The following is a 23041-nucleotide window of genomic DNA, read 5'->3' on the forward strand; positions in this document are numbered from 1 at the left end:
CCCCAGGGTCGTTCCTCGGCCAGTGTCTCCGGGCTGGGCCGGAGCCGCCGGCTCCGCGGGTCCCGCCTGGGTGCTGCCCCCGCGCCCCTGGCCGTCCCCCGCCAGGGCGCGGCGCGCGGAGGCGGGGGCGCGCTGGCTGCCGAGGCGGCGGCGGCGGCGGCGGCGAAGACAGGCGGGCCGGGCGCGTGTCCGCGGCGCGGTGACTCGGCGGCTCCGCAGCGGCTGCAGCGGGAGGACCCGGCCGGAGCCGCCGCCGCCGCCGCCGCCGCCGCCATCGCAGCCGGGCGGCCGGGCCCCGCCGCCGGGATGCCGAAGAGCCGGGGCGGCCGCGCCGCGCCGGGGCTGTCGCCGCCGCCGCCAGGCCTGGCCCCGCGCTGGAGCCTCTGGCGGGCCCCGGAGCGGCTGCTGCTGCTGCTGCCCGCGCTCTGCTGCCTCCCGGGCGCCGCGCGGGCGGCGGCGGCGGCGGCGGCGGCGGGGGCCGGGGACCGGGCGGCGCGGGCGGCCGAGGCGGAGGCGCCCTTCGCCGGGCAGGTGGGGCTGGCGCGCCGGGCCGGGGCGGGGGCTCGGGACCTCCGGGCAGGGCGGGGGGCGGCGCCGGGGCCGGGCCTGGGCCGGGCCGCGCCGGCCGCCCGGGGCGCAGAGGTGGAGTGCCGGGGGTCCGCGCCGGGACCTAGCGGCCCAGGGCGGGGGCTGGGAAGGGCCGCGCCAGGCCCGCGGGGGCCCGGAGCCGCTTCAGCACCGCGGACAGGGGCAGCGGGCGGGGGCGGAGCGGGAGGGTCGGAACTGTGGCGGTGTGGCGTGTGGCCTGCCTGACTATGTGTGAGGGAAGCCGTACAACGCCTGGGAGTAAATAGTAAGCGCAGCCAGTCTGTTGTGGTTTGGGAGAAGGACCCGAGGATGTTCAAGCTGGAGACGAGAGGACAGGGCGGGGGGGAGCGGGGGGCAGGGAGGGCGGCAGGGGACGGGGGAAGGACTCGATCACTGTCTTCGTATCTGAAGGGCTGTCACGTGGAGGAAGGACGGCCTTGCTCTGCGTGGCCCCGCAGGACAGAACTAGGGCCAACGGGGGTGGGGGTAAGGGTCGCAAGAAGGCGAATTTCGCTCAACATGAGAAGAAGTTTGTAACAATCGGAGCTGCTCATCGCAGACATGTGCAAGCAAAAGCTCCAGGAGGGGACTGGATGCATGCATGCATAATACCTGCCTGGATACAAGCATAATAATAACAATAATGCCAGCTAGCATCGACTGAGCACTCACTATGTGCCAGGCCTGGTGCTGAGTTTTATGTGGATTATCGCGTTTAATCCTCGTAACTACGCTACGAGATATTTGTAATTATTTTCCTCATTTTACAGATGAGGATACAGACTCACAGAACTAAGTAACTTGCCCAAGATCACACAGCTAGTGAGTAATGGAGTTGGGATTCTAACCTAGGCAGGCTGACTGTAGTCTCCACATATTTAACCATGATATTATCCTATGTCACACAAGGGGGGCGGGGGGCAGTTAGACTAGGTAATATCTCTGGTCTCTTGCAACCCACAGGTCTGCAATTCTGATAAGTGATGTTGAGACAGTGTTTTTTTTGCTGAGGAATATCAGAGTGATTGCCTCACTTATTGTAAGAGATGGAGTGTGTTTGTTGAAGCAATCTATTTGTTCAGAAGAATCTGTCAGAACAGGAATTCTTAACTGGGCATGGGACTCAGGGAGTCTGAAATCTTGTGTAAAATTGTGTTTGTATGTGCAAATGGGTTTTTCTTGGAGAGGATCCCTCGATTTCTTCAGACTCTCAGAGGGGTACATGATCCCCCCCAAATTAGGGTGTGTAGAAAGTCTCTAGTCCTGCTGGTAGTTTTCTTCCAAATGCCTTATAATTGCTGTTGACTTTTAGTGAAAACTTTCCCTAGCTTGTTTGTGTTTTCAGCTTTATTTCCTCTCAGAGTAATGCATTTCATGAGTTTATACCCTATAAAAAGTAGGATTCCTTTAGTCTCCCTGAATGCACAGGGTGAGGCTGAAAGACCCTAGCCTGGGATTTAGGAGGCCTGGGCTTCTAATCCTACCTTGGCTCCTGGTGGCTTCTGTGACCTTGAGCCATTTCCTTGCCCTCTCTAAGCCTGAATTTTACCGTCTCTAATACAAAGAGATAGGGCTAAATGATCTCAACTCTGAAACCCTTGTATTCCTATGATATTTCAAGCATTAAGAGGAGGCTTTTTGTTTGAATATGTTAGGATTGGGAGAGAAGGTAAAGCTACCCACTCCTTATCTTTATCAGTTTTATAGGCTTTGATTATTCCACCTCTCTCAGCCTTTGTCTTTTCATACTTGTTTCCCCCTTATAATAGGCCACCTCTAGAATAGTCACATTCATCCTCGTGAATCATTTTAATTATCCTTTTCTAGATATCGTTGGCTCCTAACTTTCAATGGATGTCAACCTGACCATTCTCCCCAGATATGGGACCTTGTCATCTTACACAAAGGAGGATGATTTCCTCTTTGATTTTTAGGTCCCTTCCTGCTTCTGCCTATCTTTTTGTCAGCCTTCCTGATCCCAACACATTAGGACACTGCCTTTAGGAAACAATCCGCAGTAGATCCCCGATCCCTTTCCTGGGTCAAAACTGATAGCCTGGAGCACAGCACCCTATCTGTGTATTATCCTTACCGGAGTACATTGTTACCTTACACTTCCCACGTTGACATTTAGCTTCCATTTTGTGTCCCACTCAGTACCTTCCTTCAGCTCTCTCTCTCTCTCTCTCCCCCTCCCTCTCTCTCTCTCTCTCCTTTGGCAGAGCATGTCCCTACCTGAAAGGGCTTAGTATGATCTGCGCTCCTGAAATTTTCACTTTGCTCTACGTCTTCTGGATCACTGATAAAAAATTGAAATCAGACGGATCCCAGCATGGTCTCTTGGGGACCCCTGCATTCTTAATCTCCTTTCATTTAGAGACGTGACCAGCTCCATCTATTTATTTATTTCCACCTATTAATTTATTGCCTTCTATTGTTTATTTCCTTCTACCATTTTCTCTCTGAGTTCTCAGGCCCTCATCACCCTCAGTTCCATGGTATCTCCATTTTCCATTTCTAATATATTGTCCAAAACTTTCTGAAAGATAATTATATCCACTCCTTCTGTGGACAATTTGCACACTATTATCCCCTCATTGAATCCTAATGGATCACGTGATTGAAACCTTATAGAAATATTGATGCTTTTCAGCGAGAAGATAACGTTGCTTAGTCCTCTCTCTGTCTTTTAAGGCCTCTGCAGTCTGACTCCACCCTACCGCCTCACTAGAAGCTGCCTTTCCCCCTGCTCATCCATACACATCCTTACTCCAGACAAGCTTGTCTCTCCTTTATCCTAAGATAAGCTCCCCATGTTTCCCTGGACATTTACACATGCTGTACCTCCCCCCATCCATCTGCCTCCTTTCTTAAAGTTCCAGCTCAAGCCCTGCCTCTCTAGGAAACTCTCCCTGACTTCTCTAGGCATTTATTTCTCTCTTCTCAGAAGAGCACGTTGAGGCAGCTCCAGCCAGCTTGTCATTTAATTTTTTTTTTAATACTTAAACATTATTTTCAGGAAAAGGGTTGTGGTTCTTAGGCAGGGCCTTCCCCAACCAAAGTGCTTTATGGTTTTAGATCCAGCACAGTCCTCAACTCTCAATGTTCGTTGTTAATTACTCAGAAAGCATCCAATGATTCTTCTCTTCATCCTTTAGGCCAAAAAGTTACATGCATCTGAAATAGACACTCATGGGCATGTGGTCTCAAGGTGCCTTCTAAAACCCTTCTTAGGGATAAAACTCATTGCCTGCCTGTCCTTCCTTCAATGAAAATAGAGGATATTCTGCTTGTCAGTGGTTCCACAATGACACCCTTGAGTTCTTTCATATAGGCTGTCATCAAGTGGTAGTGATATACAATAGAGAGGAATTGAGAGGTACGGTTTAGGGTACAGGTTAGGGTACGACAACGGGTTAGGGTTAGGGTACGTGTTAGGGTACGGGTTAGTGTTAATGTATGGGTTAGAACTAGGGTACGGGTGACCTTAGAGATCCCTAAGTAAGCGCACTTAACAGATACTTTGTAAATTGCCATAAGTGAGTTGCCCAAGGTCACTAAGCCTGACAGTAGGTGATTCAGAACTAGAACTTTTCCCTGGTTTCCTGACTTCTTGGTTGAAAGCGTTTTCACTGTCTTTGTCTTTGATTTCATATTTCTGATCTTTTATTACCAAAAGACAAAGCCCCCCAAAAAATTTGTTCAATCTGTTTTCTCCTTTGCTTTCTTGAGTCTTTCTTTTGTATTTTGCACATTGAGGGGTCCCACTGATTCTCTAATTGGCTTCCTGTGTTTGGTTTATTTAAAGCATCTCTTTCTCTTATTATTAGCTGAGTAGAATGCCCCATAAATAGATTTTTGGCCCTCCTAACTTCCAATTTGATTCTGAGGAAGGTCAGTATAGGCAGAAAGAGACAAGGCAATCAGCACAGGCCACATGAGTGACAGAGTGTGACTCCAGGACCCAGGGCTTAATGGATTCCTGCTCTGTAGACTGGTTTTGAGGGGTCTGCTCTGGGCAGATGGAGAAAGTTCCTCAGTTTGCACCTGTAGTCAAGGAAAGTTAGAGCCCTAAATGAGTTTAGGGGTGGGGTAGGCCTATTAAGAAGCACTAACAGACTCCCAAGCCAAAACTGTATTTCAATGTGATCATGGCCTCCAATATGTCTTCATTCTTGTCTGAAAAAAAATTCTCACTCTTAGGAAGTTCTTCCTTTTACCTAACCTGAGTCTACTCTGCTGCATTTTTAAATCATTTTCTCTTATTACTACTATGGTTTTTCCTATCACATTAATAGCCTCATGTCTGTAAAGCACTTTGCATTTTCCAGATGCTTTCATGTGCCTGGCCCCACTTGATCCTAGCAACAACACCATGAGGTGGACTAGGAAGATATTGTCCTCATTTTATAGAGGAGGAAACGGAGACTCAGAGAGATGATGTGGCTTGTCCACACATTGTCCAGAGACCCATATGGAGCTAATAAACAGTAAAGCAAGGACCAGAAGCTGGGTTTTCTGTCCTAGATCTGAGGTTTTCCCTATATATGAAACTGTCCTATTCTGGATTATTGTAATAGCCTTTTAGCTAATCTCCTCCACTTTCAGGTATATCCCACGCCGGTCATTGAAAGAGGTAGTTTTAGAGCAAATAAATGTAAATTATAGTTGTACCAGAGAGATTAATCTTAGAGATTAAACCTAGCCTTATGATATGGTATAGTTTAGACTCAAAATTAGAGGAAGCAATTCTTAATAGACTGCAGCCAATGACTCCTCAGGACCTAGCACAGTGCCTGGCACCTTCTAGATACTTGATAAATATTTTAAAATCGATTGTATTATCTGTGTCCCCCACCAACTTCCTTCATAGTGCTTGGCACGCAAAAGTCCGTACCTGTTTTGAAGAAAAATCAATGTATGCTAGAGGTTTAAAGGTCTGGGGAAGCACCAAAGGGGGAGGAGGTGGGGTTGGGGAAGTTAGGGAATGTTCTAGGAAGAAGGTTGGTATCGAAGATGAACCTTTGAGGGAGGAAACGGACAAAGAACGGTGAGTGGGGCAGCCCAGAGGGAAGGAAGACATGAACCAAGGATCCACACACGTGCAGGGCGTATTTAGGAAATGGTAGAGGATTTGATGTGCCTGAGGCCTTGAGTTATTGCTATTTCCAGTAAGAGTGTTTGAGAAGAGGCTGGAAAGGGAGGCTGAGAGCAGACTGTGAAATTGGCTTTTGTCCAAAGACTGAGAGGAATCATGAAAGGTTTCTGAGCAGAGAAGTGACCTGTTCAGATTCTCAGAGCCGTGTTGAGGGGACGGAGGCACCGAGGCCTGTTCTGAGTTGTTCTGGGAGCTGGCTGATGCCCTGGGCGCTTTTAGCTTTCTTCACACAACTCAGGTCTGTATACCTGTTCTAGTGTGTGGATAAAAGTTGTGCACCCCAGCTCTGGCCCTCCCCAGCTGAGCAATTCTGGAACAAATCATTTGGTTTCACTGGCCCTCAGGATCAATTTCGTTCAAGTCCTTCCCTGGTTTTTCTTCATCATTACTCCATGCATTCATTTTCAAGGGCAACTTGGAACTAGGCTTTGATGATCTATAGGATAACAGCAAAGCCACATTTATAAAAGATAATATTTTCTCAAAAATCAGACACGTTCTTATAGCAAAGTAGGTAGAGAAAAGCAAGGCATAATTATTAGCAACTCTGTTAGCAATAATTTTTTACATTTATTTATTTATTTTGCTACGCCAGGTCTTAGTTGCAGCACGTGGGATCTTTAGTTGTGGCACGTGGGATGTTTGTTGCAGCACGCAGACTCTCGGTTGCGGCATGCAGGAATTAGTTCCCCAATGAGGGATCGAACCTGGACCCCCTGCACTGGGAGCGCAGTCTTACCCACTGGACCACCAGGGAAGTCCCAGCAATAATAATTTTAAAACTCCCTTCTGTACCACAAACGCTCACATGCATACCATTCTCTGTGCCCCAAAAGCACTGGACCAGAAAGAGCCATCAGCTCTTCAGCTGGTCTTCCTCTCACCTGCCTCAGTAGAATCAGCCGCCAGCCCAGCACTTCCACCTCCTGAACAGATCTTCCCTGTGGCCGCTTCTCTTCACCACTGTTGCCTCTACTTTAGTCTAAACTTCCATCCTGTCTCACCTGGATTCCAGAAACTTCCCACCTGATCCGCCTCTCTTGCCTGCCTCTAATCCTTCTTCCCACGGCAGCCAGAGTGACCTTTTAAAAATAAATCTAGGTGCTCTGTGACGACCTAGATGGGTGGAGTGGAGGGCGTGGGTGGGAGGGAGGTCCAAGAGGGAGGGGATGTGTGTATGCGTATGGCTGATTCACTTCACTGTGTGGCAGAAACTAACACAACATTGTAAGGCAATTTTACTCCAGTAAAAAATAAATAAATAAATAAATTTAAATAAATAAATAAATCTACGCAGGGGCCAGTTGTATCTGAAGCAAATATGGCAAAAGTCAAGATTTAACAAAGCCGGTTGGTGATTATCCAAGGTTTTTTTGTTGTTGTTGTTGTTTTTATTTTTGGCTGTGTTGGGTCTTCGTTTCTGTGGAAGGGCTTTCTCTTGTGGCAAGCGGGGGCCACTCTTCATCGCGGTGCGCGGGCCTCTCACTATCGCGGCCTCTCTTGTTGTGGAGCACAGGCTCCAGATGCGCAGGCTCAGTAGTTGTGGCTCACGGGCTTAGTTGCTCCACGGCATGTGGGATCTTCCCAGACCAGGGCTCGAACCCATGTCCCCTGCATTGGCAGGCAGATTCTCAACCACTGCGCCACCAGGGAAGCCCCTATCCAAGGGTTTTTTAAAAATTAGTTTTATGCCTTTCTGAATGCTTATAATATTTAATTTTTTTTAATTTTTAAACAAAAAAATCTGGTATGTGACTCCCACTCTCACCTTGCTTAAAATGGCTTTTAAGGTAAAGGCTAAACTAATATTACAATACTATGGCCACTTCTCAATTTTTATTATGGAAAAATTTCAAACACACACAAAAGTAGAACAAATAGTGTCACAAGCCCCTCGTACCCAGCAACCCCCCAGGCTGCTTAATCAGGCCTCTGAGCCCCTGCATCACCGAGTCCTCCCCACCTCTCTGCTCCCTTTTATACCAGCTTCTCAGTCAACTCCAGCTGCCCTGGCCTTCTTTGTCTTTTCTTAATAAGTAGGCTCCTTCCCATCTCAGGAATTCAATAAGCTATTCTTTTCCTGGGACACTCATTATCTGACCTTCACCTTCACCTCTTCTGCTCATACACAGGTCTCAGCTGAGATGTCACATCCTCTGGGAGGCCATCCCTGACGTCACAGCCTAGATCTCCTGTCACACACTTTCTTTCCCAGCACCTTCTCCTTTTCCTTTGCTTATCACCGTTCGAATGAAACATTTTGTCTTTCCATGTTTCCCTTCCCCTCCAGGCTGTAAGCTCCACGAGGAAGAGCTCAGTAGGAGAGACAGGCATGGAAACCACTATTGATAATGTACTATGAAAGATGCTGTAAGTAAGGGGTGCATATGGGAGCACAGAGGAAGTCCATTTAACCTTGAGATAGTCCTCCCAGGTGAGGTGACATTCCAGTTGCATTTCAGAGGAAATTTATCTATTAGTTCATCAGGGAGAGGCCAGTATCCATGTGGGAAAGGCCTTCTAGGGAGAGGGAATGAAAAAAGGCAGAGAGGAAGGAACTTGCAGGCTGTTTTCAGGCAACAGAAGCAGATCAGTAGCTAGAGGAGGGGGCACTTGGGGTAGGGAATAGAAGGGTGGGGCATACACGTCGGAGGGAAAGACTAGAAAGGTGCATTGGCGTCAGACCGTGAGGCTTGCCGAGCGCTATGCTGAGGAGCTTAGACTCTAAGACTGGCCGTGAGGATCAGCTCCACGCTCAATCCAATTAAGCTAAAGTAATAGAACTTTATATAATTACTGAGAGGTTGTCTACTTCAGCCATCTGCATATTTCAGTTGAGAAACTAAGGCCTGACCACGGTCTCTGTCTTCCTTCTTCCCTCTTCTAAAACTCATCAATAAGTTAAGCCCCGTCGGACAGAAAATGATGGCAGATTTGCAGGAAGGCACCGGAAAGGGCAAGGAAGACTAAGGCGCCTCGCTTCTCAGAGAGTGAATGTGCGCATGGCTACCCTCCTGGCCATGGGAGGAAGCCTCCCCAGAATTGGGAAACTCAGACATCCCACTTTCTGGCTGATCCAAAACCCCAAATGTACCACCTCCCTGGGCATGGTGATTGTCTGGCTTGTGGTGGCCTCCTGGGAGTGGGCCAAGGACACTGTGCAGAGCGCCAGGGAATTCCCGCTGGTGCACTTTCCACCCACTCGAGAGATGGTGGCAGCCAAGAGGCAATGCCGTGCCATTAAGGTGTTTGTCAAGAAGCTAAGTTGGGATTTGTGGGCGATCCTGAGGGCCCTTTTTAGACTGGCTGTGAGTGGGAAAAGACGAAAAATTTAAAAAGACACAGCCTTTGGAGGCAAACCAGAGCTAGCGTGGAGGGTGTAGCACGGCAGAGAGAACCCTCCCTGGGAGGCAGGGACACTAGCCTCCGTTTTCAGCTCCTCCACTAACTTGCTCTGTGACTTTGGATAAGTCATTTCTCCCTGAGTTTTATTTTTCTCTTCCGCAAAATAAGCGTGTTAAATTAGATGATCCCTAAGTATTTGTTGATGAGTGCATTTTCTAGATACCTCCATGGTTAGGCCTTCACGTTTGAAGTTTTAAAAAATTAGTTATAACTCAGGTGGGTTCAGCAGCAAGGCTGAGACCTCAGTTCGGTGGGTGGAGGAGGAAGTGGGGTGTTGGTGGGACAGGAGTTGGAGGGAACTGCCACAGTGATAAGGCTGATTTCTGAGGAGTCACCAAAGGACACAGTGATTTGGTCCAGCAGTAATGACCAAAGGTGGTGGTCCATGTACTGCTGAAGAGTGTGGGAGAAAAATACAGACAATAACATTGTGAGAATGCTTACTATGTGCCAGGATCTGCTAAATGCTTTACATTCATCTGTTAGCTTCTTACTGCTACTGAAACAAATTACCACAAGCTTTGGGGCCTATAACAATAAAAAATTTATTTTCTTACAGTTCTGAAATTTATTAGTTCTTATTTAATATTATCTTACAGTCTGAAGTTTGAAATGGGACTAAAGGGACTAAAATCAAGGTGTCAGCAGGGCTGCATTATTTCTTGAGGCTGCAGGGGAGAATTCGTACCTTGCCTTTTCCAGCTTCTAGAGGCCGCCCGCATTCCTTGGCTTGTGGCCCCCTTTCGACAATGGCATTACTCTGACATCTGCTTCTGTCTTGACGTCTCCATCTCTGACTCTGATGTCCTGCCTCCCTCTTATAAGGACCGTTGTGATTACACTGAGACCACCTGGATGAGCCAGGCTAATCTCCCCACCTGAAGATCCTTAATTTAATCATACCTGTAAAGTCTCCTTTGCCATGTAAGGCAACATAGCAGGTTTCAGGAATTAGGATGTGGACATCTTTGAAGGGCCATAATTTCAGCTAGTACTGAATCTTACTGAATCATCATCTTACTGAATCCTCCTAACAACCCTTCTTTTAATATCCTCTATGTAACGGATGAATAAAAATGATGGCTTAAAGAAGTTAGGTCATTTGCCCAAGGACACTCAGCTGGAAGGAGCAGAGTTAAGTAATATTTGGCATGTGGTGGCATCTGGGTCCCAAGTGACCTGTCTTTTCAGATACAACCTCACTCAGCTCCCAGGTGTGTAGGGACTAGAGTCTCACTCTCCGGAGGACACTGAGAACCAGGCAGGGAACCTGAGGTCCTGAGAAACAGATTAGTGTCCTTACAATCTCAGTTTAGGACCTGAGTGCCAGCCAGGGAAACTGAGGCCAAAACCCACTTGTAAGGGCTGGCTGAGGAGACAGGCAGGTGAAGGACCCAGGGATGAGAGCAGAGCCGAGGCACAGAGGGCAGGGGCTGGCTTTTGAGCCAACTTTAATAGAAGGCTTTCCTAAATGGCAACATGCTTCCTGGCCTAGCAAATCAGAGGTGATACTGAACACAACATGCCCATTCTTCGTGGCACAGGGTCATCAACTCCCAGCTGTCCTTACTGCGGTGGTTCTCAAACTTTAGTAGGCAACAGAATCACTTTAGGTGCTCTCTTTTTAAAAACGCAGATTCCAGGCTTCCCTGGTGGCGCAGTGATTGAGAGTCCGCCTGCCGAAGCAGGGGACACCGGTTCGTGGCCCTGTTCAGGAAGATCCCACATGCCGCGGAGCGGCTGGCCCGTGAGCCATGGCCGCTGAGCCTGCGCGTCCGGAGCCTGTGCTCCACAACGGGAGAGGCCACAACAGTGAGAGGCCCGTGTACCGCAAAAAAAAAAAAAAAAAAAATCCCCCCAAAATGCAGATTCCCAGTTCCCAACCTCAGAGGGTCTGATTTTGTAGGTCTAAATTCACGTTTGGGAATACGTACTTTTAACAAGTTCATTGGATGAGGTGATGCTGACAGCCCATGATGCACAAGGACTGCCCAGTGAGAAACACAGCCTCAGTGTTTGGGGCTGCAGTGCAGTGAGGGCTTTAGAGTTGTTTGTCACCTATCAGGAAAATAACAGCCATTATTATTGCTATCTTTTACTGAGCACTCAATACCACGTATTATGTTATTTAATCTTTGCAACCACTCCACGGGGCACATGCTAAGGACATCATGCAGATGGAGCTTGATGTGAGCAGTAGCCAGGCTGAATAATTTGCTGAGGGTTGTGTAACAAGTAAATGGGAGAGTTAGGATTTGAGCCCAGCACGGTGTGTCTCCAGAGCGTGTACTCTTATCCATACCCTAAATGTCCTCTCAAGCTGCCTCGCTCCTCACTGCTCTCCACACCTCACTACCATTCATGTCCACCTGCTCAGATAAGGAAACCAGCTCTCTTTCTGAGCCCCATCCTAGGAGGCTATCGACTGAATGCCTAGTGCTTTCCCTAAATGCCTAGTGCAGAATTCAGGGTTGAAAGGACCCTTAGAGAATATTCAAGGCAGCCCTATATGGGAATCCCTTTATAATAGTGGTTCTCAACATAGGATAATTTTGCCCACCGTCGAGGGAACTCTTTGGCCAATGGAGACATTTCTGGTTGTCACAGCTGAGGGGGTGGTGCTGTTGGCATCTTGTTGTAGAAGCCAGGGACGCTGCTAAATGTCCTACGATGCACCGGACAGCCCTGTACAACAGAATTATCTGGCCCAAAATACCAGTAGTGCCGGGATTGAGAAACTCTGTTCTATAGCAAATTTTGACCAGCAATGACTCATCCTCTCCCTGAGCACTTCAACTTGTTTTATTCAATAAAGAGGTATCTATGCTGGCCCTGTGCTAGGTGTGGGGATACAATAGTGAAGAAGACAAGACTATGGGCCCCGCCCTCGGGCATTGTGTAGTCAAGCAGAGGAGACAAGCAATTCCACTTCAACGCTGTGTGATAAGAATTGTGATAAGGAGAAGGATGGGTACTGACCAGGGATGTAGAAGGAACTCCTGAGTTAAGGGGTCAAGGAAGGCTTCCCCAGAGAAAGAGAGAGGAGCGTGATCTAGACAGAAGGAACTATGTATGTCAGGGTCTGGAAGAATTAGAACACAGAGTGCTAGGTGGGGAGTGGTAAAGGAGGCTGCAGAGGTAGTCAGGGACCATATCATAAAGCCTCTTGGTTTTTTTAAAACTACTTTATTGAGGTATAATTGACATACAAAAAGCTGCACATATTTACTGCGTACAACGTAATGAGTTTGGAGCTAAGTCTACACCTGTGAAACCATCACCACAATCTATATCATAAACAAATCCATCCCCACCAAAAGTTTCCTCCTGCCCTCTTTATTTCTATCTTCATCATCACCACCACCACCATCATCATCACCTTGTGCTAAGAACTTAATGCCTGCCCTTTTAGCAAATGTTTTAAGTGTATAATACAGTATTGTTGACTATGGGCACTATGCCATACAGTAGCTCTCCAGGACTTATTAATCTCGTGTAACTGAAATTTTGTACCCTATGACTAATACCTCCGGTTTCCCCCTCCCTCAAATGCTCTTGACGGGAAGACTTTGAAGCTGCCTCAGGGTATTTACACTTTCTGTTCCCTCTTCCTGGAACTCTCTCGCCTCCTTCAGGTCTCTTGCTCAGATATGACTTCCTCAGAGACATCCCCTGACCATTCTCAATAAAAAAGTTGTCCCATCACTCTCCATCTCCTTACCCTACTTTATTTTTCATAGCACTTATTGCAAAATGGTTCGTCCATTAGACTGTAACTAGAAAGTAAGGAGAGTGTTTTTGTTCGATGTTCTATCCCAGAGCCTAGCCCACAGTGCCTGGACATCATAGTAGGTCCTCAATAAATACTTATTGAATGAATAGACAGAAACAGATTCGATGTTTAGGAGGTAGAGCCTATAGTTCTTTGGTAAAAGACAATGTGGACCAAGGAGAGCGGGGAGACGTGTGTCATATGAAGCCTCTGGTTTGATAACTGGGTGGGGGGTGGTGCCGAAGCCTGGCGTAGGAATCACAGCAGAAGGGTATTGAGCTCACGGTGATCTGAGATAAGGTACAGAAAGGAGTGTGAGCTATAGAAAGTCCTGCGAGGGGAAAGGGATGCCTGTCCAGTGGTCTGACACTGGTCTCTGGTTTCAGAGACAACTGGGTTTGAATCCTGCTACTTACTAGCTTTGTGGCTCTGGATGATTATTTAAACTTTCTGAACCTCAGTTTCTTCAACTGCAAACGGGGGATCATAATTCCTACCTTGTGGGGTCGTTGCAGTCTAGACTGCCTGGCACAGTGCCAGGTATATAGTAGGAGTTCTAATAATAGTAGCTATATCCTTGTTACTATAATTAGAACATCTCTGTTAAAAAGCTGTTTATTTGAGTGAGTCAAGATCTATGTCCTGTGATCTCCTGTGCTGGTCTTAGCTTGGCCGTCTGCCAGTCTCCTTCATCCACAGCCATTTGGCTTTTTGAAGACAGTCACGTCCCCTGCAGTCCTCCCTTCTCCAGCCTAAACATCCCTCATCTTTCCTTGTGGGCTATGGTTCCTATGAATGACTCCCTCCCTCTCCTGGCCACTCTCCCTTAGTCATGCTCTAGCTTGTCGCTGTCCCTCTAGAACTGGACTTGGACTTCCCATGCATGTTGAGGTCGATGCCTTGTTCCTGTTACTCACATTGTCACCCTAGATTATGACCTCAGCTGCCCAGACTCTTTGATCAAGATCTTTGATTCTTTCTTTCTCATTCCAGCCCATGCTTCCAAATTTAACACCTTCCTGCCTGTCCCTTCTTTGTAGACTTGCCTCTGGCCTTTCTGACATTACCTTCAGACCCACTGGATTCCTGACCAAACACCAGATCCTAATCATTCCCCTGCTCCTTCTCCAGGCCTCTACAGTATGGTTTGGGTTCACATCCAACCAGATGCAATGCTCCTGAACAGCCCCAGGAGACGCTGTTTTGACCGATCCATCTCTCTCCTCCCCCATGGCCATATCTGTTTTCCAAGAGCAAACGGCAGCACACCAGTTGATCTGCTACTTGCCGCCTCCATTGACACTTCTAATCTCACCACCGCCTCTGCTGTCTGCCGCTCTCTTCCCTCTTCGGGCCACTTTTTTTCTCCTTGTTATTCTCCGCTCTCTCCTTTGCCTGCCACTGCAGCTAAACATCTCAGCTTCGGCTTCTCGGGAACCAAAATCCCGCCTTCTGGCCAGCGGACCAATCACGCGGTGTTGTTGGTAGTCTCTCCATCTTCGGTTCAGCCCAGCTATTTTGGTCCCTGCTCGCACTCTGAGATCTTTCTCACTTTCCTCTGGGTTTACACCTTTTTCAGCACTTAAAGGGTGACAGACATCTTAGAGTTGGTTAACTGATCTGTAAAGGTTAGAATTCTGACACGGCTGGTGATTGATTAATGGATCCAGGTGTAAAAAGACGAAAGGTAGGTCATTCTGTTTAAAACTGAATGGGGCTTTTTTTTTTTACCTTTAGTGGATTTTATCTTTTTTCAAATGGGACAATGGAGCCTCTTGCCTCATCAGGCAAAGAAGTCAAACCACAAAACACTTAATTTCAGCAAAAACGGTTTTTTCAGTCCCTAATAGATACCAAGGATTGTGTTTGGTACTTTCATGTGTATGACTCATTAAACCTTCCCAAGATGAAATCCCTTCGTTGGTACCCAGACAGTACCTCCTAGACCAACTGTTTGTTCACTCATTCCTTCCTTCCTTCACTCACTCATTCATTCAGTGATTATTTATTATGCCAGACACTGTGCTAAGTACTGTAGCAGATATAAAAATAAATATGACAGTCTCTGCTCCTTGGGAACTCAATCTAGTGGGGAAAACATATCAACCAACAGGTGTGATACACCATGGTAGTTACGTTTAGAGCAATGTTTAGAGAAGTAAGCACTGCAGGAGTAAAGAGGGTGCCCCCTAGCTCTGCCAGGGAGAGTTAAGGAAGGTTTTCCAAAGGAGATGACATTTCAGCTAGATTTTGAAGGATAAGTTTGCTAACATGCATAAAGAGAATGGGCTCTGTTGGCAGCAGGAACAGCCTGGAAGTGTGAAAGGGCAGGGAATGTTCTGGACTGGGGACTACTGGAGTGTAGAAGACTTCCTTCAACATTAGGAGCTTCTGCTCAGAGAAGTCAGAGGATTGCCTGGGTCACAGAGCAGGTGAATGGCAGAGACAGGGTTAAGCAGCAGAAGTTGGAACTGTCTGGTCCCTAATGCATAGTCCTTAGCCTCCCACCCTGTAACACACACACACGCACGCACGCACGCACGCACGCACACACACACGCACTCACGCACAGCCCAGGTCCAGTCTCAATGCCCTGTTCCCTGGCTTAGAGCTGTCCTTTGACCAGTTCCTCCCCCTCCCATTTCCCCTCTTAAGGCTCTGCCCCTGAGCTCCCAGTGAACTTGGGAGGGAAGCAGAACCCAGAGAAGGCTGATGCATTCCAATGTTTGGCCCTGAACTAGACATTTGCCTAAGACCTGAGTCCTTAGATCCTAACTCCTGACACTGCTGAGAACTTCGTAATGGATCCTGATTGGCTTTGAGATGCTCCTTGCTTGAGTATCCAAAAAAAGGAGCTGGGTAAACCAGGTTGCCCTTTACAGAGGAAGAGCTGCTTTCAATTCCCCAAAGTTTTAGAAGGCTGAAGAGAGTTTATGCCAAAAATTCCCTGTTCCCTATCTCCTACCATATGTAGTAATGAGGGCAGGAGGGAAGAAGATCCTTAAATTCCATACTAGCTTGGAGGTAGGTGCTCAAAAAATACTCGGTCCGTTGACTGGTTTGTCAGAATTATCTGTCGAAATTTCCCCAGCCATTTCCCAAATGCTGTAATTCATCCTAATTGGATTTCAAGAGAACTGAGTCCACAGATAGGGAGGTATTGGATTTTAGTTTGTACCACACCTCTTTTTGGAAGGGTTTGAGGCAGTTTACAGAGTGAAGCAATGTTTTTAAGTAAGATTTTTTAAGGATGAAACATAACTTGGTGGTTGGAAAGATGAAAAAAGTAATAGCTACTTCCAAGCATCACCGTGTTCAACACTTATGCTATAAATTTGACTGAAAGATTTCTGGCAGAAAGGCCAAAAATGGAAAACCACTGGGTTACCCAGTGTGCATTTTCTGAAACCAGAAAGTATGCAGAATCTCCTGTAGGGAAACCATTTTCCTCAAGCTAAAGCTTGATAGAAAGTGATTGTGTTTGGTCCCAATAAAGCTGAGCGACAGGGCGAAGAGAACAATTCAAGTCAGCTGTCATCTCTCTGAATGCAGTGTTCCCAGTGCCGTGTGAGAGATGTTCATGCCCATAGGTCACCCGAGAGCAGGTAGGCTTGACTGTGACAGATGCACTACCCTCCATAGGACCCACGAGGACTGGCTCTTGGTCCAGGGGGAGGGCAGGATGACTAGATTTCAAAAGGCAGGGAAGGAGTCAAAGGCCATGTTTTCCACGTTGATTTTACAAAAGGTAACAGAGACACCGTCCAAAGGAATAACAAACGAATCACTTTCGAGTAATTATATGTCAGGTACATTTGATCATTTCACCTTAACGGCAATCCTGTGGAGGAAGGTCATTGTTTCCATTTTACAAAGAAGGAAACTGAAGCTCAGTTTGTCCAAAGTCACACAGCTGGCAAGTGGTGAAGTCGGGATTCCATCTCAGGACTGTGTGCCTCTTTCCCACTATACCGCTCTGTTTATTCAACCCAACAATTCTTCATTGAAGTTTCTGTAAAGAAAGAACGGAATGTGGCATGCTGGCTGGGAGGGGCTGAGGAATACTGTGCAGGAACTTAATGCTTTGATGACATAACTGACCTGGGAATAGGAACTGGAGCTGGATGAATAGACAGGTACCTTGTCAGTTGCCCTATCATGTCCATTTCCAGATGCTTTAAATGAGCTTTTTGGCTGATCTGAGACCACAGTCAAGTCACAAGTGATTCTCTGTAAGTTGCCCACTTTGTGAACAGATAATTAATGGCAAATCATCTCTCCCCACTCTCCTCCTTTCCAATCCTCTCCACTCATCACCACACTCCTCTCCCGCAAGTTCCAGCCATTTTAAATACCGCTCAGAATGTGCTATGCATCCCAACACCTCCAGGCAATTGCACATGCTGTGCAATCCTTCAAGACTTAGCTCCACCTGGAAGCCTCCCCTGAGTTCCCCCTTGCTCCCGATCTCCACCCCTCCATGTGGATAAGGCCCCCCACCTTCATTCTCCCATGGAACCCTCTACACACCTGATTGTTAGTGCTGTAGTTTCATGGTGGGTTTACTTGTTTGTCTGTGAGCTCCTTATTCATCGTTGTATCCCCAGAGCCATGCACAGTGCCCAGCAGGTGGTCAGTGCCCAGTAATGTTTGTTGAATGGAGACAATGATCAGCTACTTTGTCAGGCACTTCCTGGGCACCGGATATAGAGAGATGATTAAAACACAGACCCTTCCCTGGAGGAACTCAGAGCTCAGAGTCTGATACATAAAGTAATGATTAGAGCCTAATATTATAAGAGCTATACCATCTGTAACAGGGGATTTAGGGAGCACAGAAGAGGAAGAAAATAACAGGCTGAGGAGTGAGACAAGTCTTTCAGAGGGAGTAATTTATGGACTGAACCTTAAAATAATGAAAGATTTTTGCCAAACTTAGAAATATGCCAGGCATAGGGACTTCCCTGATGGCACAGTGGTTAAGAATCCGCCTGCCAATGCAGGGGACAAGGGTGCAAGCCCTGGTCCGGGAAGATCCCACATGCCGCAGAGCAACTAAGTATGTGCGCCACAACTACTGAGCCCGTGCTCTAGAGCCTGAGAGACACAACTACTGAGCCCACATGCCACAACTACTGAAGCCCGCGTGCCTAGAGCCCGTGCTCCACAAGAGAAGCCACTGCAATGAGAAGCATGCGCACTGCAATGAAGAGTAGCCCCTGCTCGCCGCAACTAGAGAAAGCCTGCGTGCAGCAACGAAGACCCAACACAGCCATAAATAAATAAATAAAGCATTTCTAAAAACTAAATAAAATGGTTACAATGGTCAATTTTAGGAAAAAAAAAAAAAGAAATATGCCAGGCAGATGGGGGAAACATACAAAGGCATGAAAGAGATTCAAAGTTTGGGAAAGTGCAAGAAGTATTGAAATCCTGTGCCAAAATTTAGAATGAAAAACAGGTTTTGGATCTCAAACATGAAAGATGTAAGGTTGTCACTCTCTTGTGGAAGTTTTAAGACTTTATTATTCTGACTTTTGTTTTGGGGTTTTTAAAAAATATTTATTTATTTATGTATTTGGTTGGTTGAGTCTTAGTTGTGGCAGGCAAGCTTCTTAGTTGTGGCTCATGGGCTCCTTAGCTGCAGCAGGCAGGCTCCTTAGTTGTGGCATGCAAACTCTTAGTTGTGACATGCATGTGGGATCTATTTCCCAGGCCAGGGATTGAACCCAGGCCCCCTGCATTGGGAGCGTGGAGTCTTAACCACTGTACCACCAGGGAAGTCCCATGACTCTTCTGTTTTTACTCAGTCAGATGGATTTCATCACAAGGCAGTAAAGACGTGATAGCCACCTGGGATGAAATAAATAACAACTTGTTTATAGTTTCTGGTCTGCCTCCTTCCCAAAATGGTTTGATTTGACTTGTAACAGATGCGTCCACAATAAGACTGTTCATATAGAAACAAGAAACAAAACTATAGATGGGAAGGATATAAGCCAGCTTCCTAAGATCTGTCTGCTTCATTAGCTTACTTGATGTTCAAGATAATCCTCTGAGGAAGAGCAGCAGGTCCTGTGTGGTTTAGAGACCAGTGTGTAGGTGTGCTCCTTATAGGACATGCTTGCGGATTCCATAGATATGTGGATATTTCCCCCATTTTCCAATTGGTGCCACAGATATTTCCTGGTGCTGTGATTTCTTCCATTTCCATCCCTCGTGCTTGTTGGTGGAAATAATCATCTTTACTTTGCTGTCCTTCAGATTCATTGTTTGTTTGATCTTCTTCATCCAAGCTACTTTCAGACTCTTTTGCCCTTTTAAAGTTTTTCTCCTTCTTTAAAAAAAATGACTCCATGCATAAAACTTAGAAAAGCACAGAAAAAAGTCCCCCAAGATATTATAACAAAGGATATTCAAATTAATTCTTTTTTTACTGAAAAAAATTTTGACATTATTTTAGACTTCCAGAAAAGTTTTCAAGAATAGGACAAAGAATTCCTGAATACGTTTCACCCACATTCCCCAACTCCTAACATTTAACTATATTTGTGGGGTTTTTTCTCCCTCTCTCTCCTCTCCCTCTTTCTCTCTATTTTTCCCCTGATTCTGTTGAAGAAAAAGTTGCAGACATTGTGCACCGTTATGTAAGCTGAAATACTTCAGCATGTATTCCCTAAAAACAAAGAATTCTCTTACATAACCACACTATTATTATGTTATGTGCGCCCTTCTAGGCTTTTTTCTGTGCATATATCTGTGTACTCGTATTTAAATTAAATAATACATTGTTTTGCTTATTTTGTTTATATTTATTTATAATGGCTTGCTCATTTGGAGGGATTAGCAATAAAGACCACAGATAATCTCATGCCTATTAATATTCTACAACATGATTCTTCAGCAGACTGTGCCTTTGGACACAGTGGGTTTCTGGGTGGCACAGCGTTTTATCAGGCCAACTGCTTCCGAGAATGAACTGTTCTGGTGCTCTTGCATGTGTAGTCATATATCAGTGGAAAACACCTACATGGTAAAGAGGCAGGGTACTGGAAAGCCTGGAATGCAATTTAATCTTTATTCTGCAGTCAGTAGAGATCCAGTGAAAGTTTTATAGCAGAAGAGTCAGCCAACAAGAGCTGGGTTTTCTGGAGGTTAATTTGACAGTGTCTGCAGGAGGGAATGAAGGAGGCAGGAATCAGAGGCTGAGTCCATAAGTCCCTCAGGTAAAACGATCCCTGGTTTCAAGGGCAAATCTCTGCCCAGGTAGAACAGAGCCTTCTCTCGCGTAATGCATCCTTTTCTTTTCACATGTCTTTCAGAACTGGTTAAAGTCATACGGCTATCTGCTGCCCTATGACTCACGGGCATCTGCGTTGCACTCAGGGAAGGCCTTACAGTCAGCAGTCGCCACTATGCAGCAGTTTTACGGGATCCCAGTCACCGGTGTGTTGGATCAGACAACAATCGAGTAAGATTTGCATAGGACATTGTGCCTTTGAACTTTCCAGACTTACATTTGGGTTCACATTTGTCATGGCCTCATCTGTATACCATGCCCATCCTACCTTCCTATCTTTTACCCCTGCAGTGTCATCCTGGGAGGGAGTACCCCGAGGTGCCCTTTCCTATGTGAGCTGGGGATGTGCTCTGCCGTAAACTTGCTGTGTGACCTTGGACAAGACTCTTAACCCTTCTGGGTCTCAGTTTCCTTATCAGCACAATAAAGGGTTTGGTTATAGATGGTCTTAAATCTCTTCTGACACTAATAACTTGTGGGTCTGTGAGTCACCCCTCTGGCATTCCTGAGATGTCCACATCTCACTTGATACAGAGACTCTAGAATAATAATGAGTTGGCAAGTCTTATTCCACTATTCACATTTATCAAGTATTTGCTGAATGCCTGCGTGTGCCAGGCACTGGGCTTGGTCCTTTGATCCCTGCCCTCCAGAGGCTCCCCATTTAGTGAAAAACACCATCTAGCTACCCTGGTCTAGAACTCAGAAGGAAACACTGAGGTTCAGGGAGATACTTAGGAGGTAATGACAAGTAAGCCAAGCTACAGGGATGGTTTTTATACTCAGGGAGAGGATAAAGAGGAGGGAGAGAAGAGTGCTGGGGATGGAACTCACAAAATAAGCCGAGAGGGCTTCCCTGGTGGCGCAGTGGTTGAGAGTCCGCCTGCCGATGCAGGGCGCACGGGTTCGTGCCCCGGTCCGGGAAGATCCCACGTGCCGTGGAGCGGCTGGGCCCGTGAGCCATGGCCGCTGAGCCTGCGCGTCCGGAGCCTGTGCTCCGCAACGGGAGAGGCCACAGCAGTGAGAGGCCCGCGTACCGCAAAAAAAAAAAAAGCCGAGAAGGAGCAGCCTGAGAGGTGAAGGAAGCCCAGGGCGGGGATGCCATGGCCGTGAAGGGGGATGGTCAGCAGGGTCGGCTGCCATGGTGGTCAAACAGGAGACTGAAAGGTGTCTGCTGAGTTTAGTAACAAAGAGGTTGGCCGTTGAAACCTCCCTGGAGTGGTGGCAGGAAAGTCAGATTGCGGTGGGGAGAAGGGGAGGTGAGGAGTGGAGATGACAAAGGTAGGGACAACTTTCAAGAAGCTGGTCAGTGGGAGTTTCCTGATGGCCCAGTGGTTAGGATTCTGGGCATCCACTGCCATGGCCGGGGTTCAATCCCTGGTTGGAGCTAGAGAGGGATGAATTTTTGTTTGTTTAAGATGGGAGAGAGTTGAGTATATTATACATATTTTTAAGGAATAGCCATGAAAGTTATTAAAGCTGTTTAAGAAAAGCCATAGCTGCCACGAAGGCACGACCAAGAGCTGGAGTGAGTTTCCCAAGCAGTGGGGGAGGGGCAAGAGCCCGAGCTCAGGTGGAAAGAAGGAGCGGGGCTGGGGGAGGATGCAGGGAAGTCAGTGGGTGGAGAACAGGAAATCTAGCCAATTGTGGATCCAGGATCAATCCATCCCTTGGGTGAGTCACTCCTTGAGATAAGCATCTCTCTGGGCCTCATCTTGTTCATTTACACGGGGGTGGGTGGGGGAAGTGTTGGATTTTTGACTCTTAAATTCTAGATTCCATTATTCTAAGCTTTTAAAATTTAGTGAGTCTGGGGGTTTTTTGTTTTGTTTTGTTTTTTGCTTGTGTCGGGTCTTAGTTGCAGCATACGGGATTTTTCGTTGTGGTGCGCGGGCGCAGTAGTTGTGGTGCGTGGGCTTAGTTGCCTCACGATATTTGGGGTCTTAGTTCCCCGACCAGGGATCGAACCCGCATCCCCTGCATTGGAAGGCGGATTCTTTTTTTTTTTTTTTTTTTAATTTATTTTTTGGCTGCATTGGGTCTTCGTTGTAGCTGTGCGCGGGCTCTCTCTAGTTGTGGCGAGCGGGGGCTACTCTTCGTTGCGGTGTGTGGGCTTCTCATTGTGGTGGCTTCTCTTGTTGTGGAGCACAGGGTCTAGGCACGCGGGCTTCGGTAGTTGTGGAACACAGGCTCAGTAGCTGTGGCTCGCAGGCTCTAGAGCGCAGGCTCAGTAGTTGTGGTGCACGGGCTTAGTTGCTCCACGGCATGTGGGATCTTCCCAGACCAGGGCTCGAATCCGTGTCCCCTGCATTGGCAGGCAGATTCTTAACCACTGTGCCACCAGGGAAGTCTGAGTCTGGGGTTTTATGATACTAAAATTCTGTATGAACATTTTCTATTCCTCAAATTCTCTGATTGTGAGATTGTGAAATTCTGAGATAATACATTTGACCGCTCCTATGATACTGTGAGTACAGTGGACTCCTTGGCCCTGTGGCCTCAAGAGCCAGCTGGTCAAAGAGAGCCTGACCGCCTTTCAAAGCGGAGGTTATTTTGAGGGCTTTGTGCAGGGCTCATGGCAGCGCATCCCGGGGCAGGAGCACTGGTGTGTCTGCTGAGGCACCACCTGGCCTTGGGTTTCGCTCTGTTCCAGAAGCCGCAGGCCTGTTGGACAGGCTTCAGAGAGTGGCAGGTGGCAGCAAGAGAAGGAGGCAGAGGGAAAGATCTGAGGGAGGAAGATGGCATTTCCCACTTGCCGCTCTGCCCCCCAGCTCTTCGTAGGAAGGCGGGGAACGCTGTTTTGGAGGCTTGGGAAGGA

General features: G+C 47.3%; 1 protein-coding gene across 1 annotated transcript in view; it reads left to right on the forward strand.

Annotated features, from left to right (window-relative positions):
* Nucleotides 1-306: 306 nt before the first annotated feature.
* The window catches only part of MMP24 (matrix metallopeptidase 24), a gene marked incomplete at both ends in the record, with an annotated part of 43782 nt that continues 21047 nt past the window's right edge, over nt 307-23041 (forward strand). The window contains 2 exons of the mRNA XM_082670998.1: nt 307-531; nt 20246-20394. Coding sequence (XP_082527124.1) covers nt 307-531; nt 20246-20394 — 374 coding nt within the window. The remainder of the gene's footprint in view (nt 532-20245; nt 20395-23041) is intronic.

Source organism: Grampus griseus (assembly GCF_964374135.1).
Source record: "Grampus griseus genome assembly, chromosome: 14".
Lineage (NCBI taxonomy): Eukaryota > Metazoa > Chordata > Mammalia > Artiodactyla > Delphinidae > Grampus > Grampus griseus.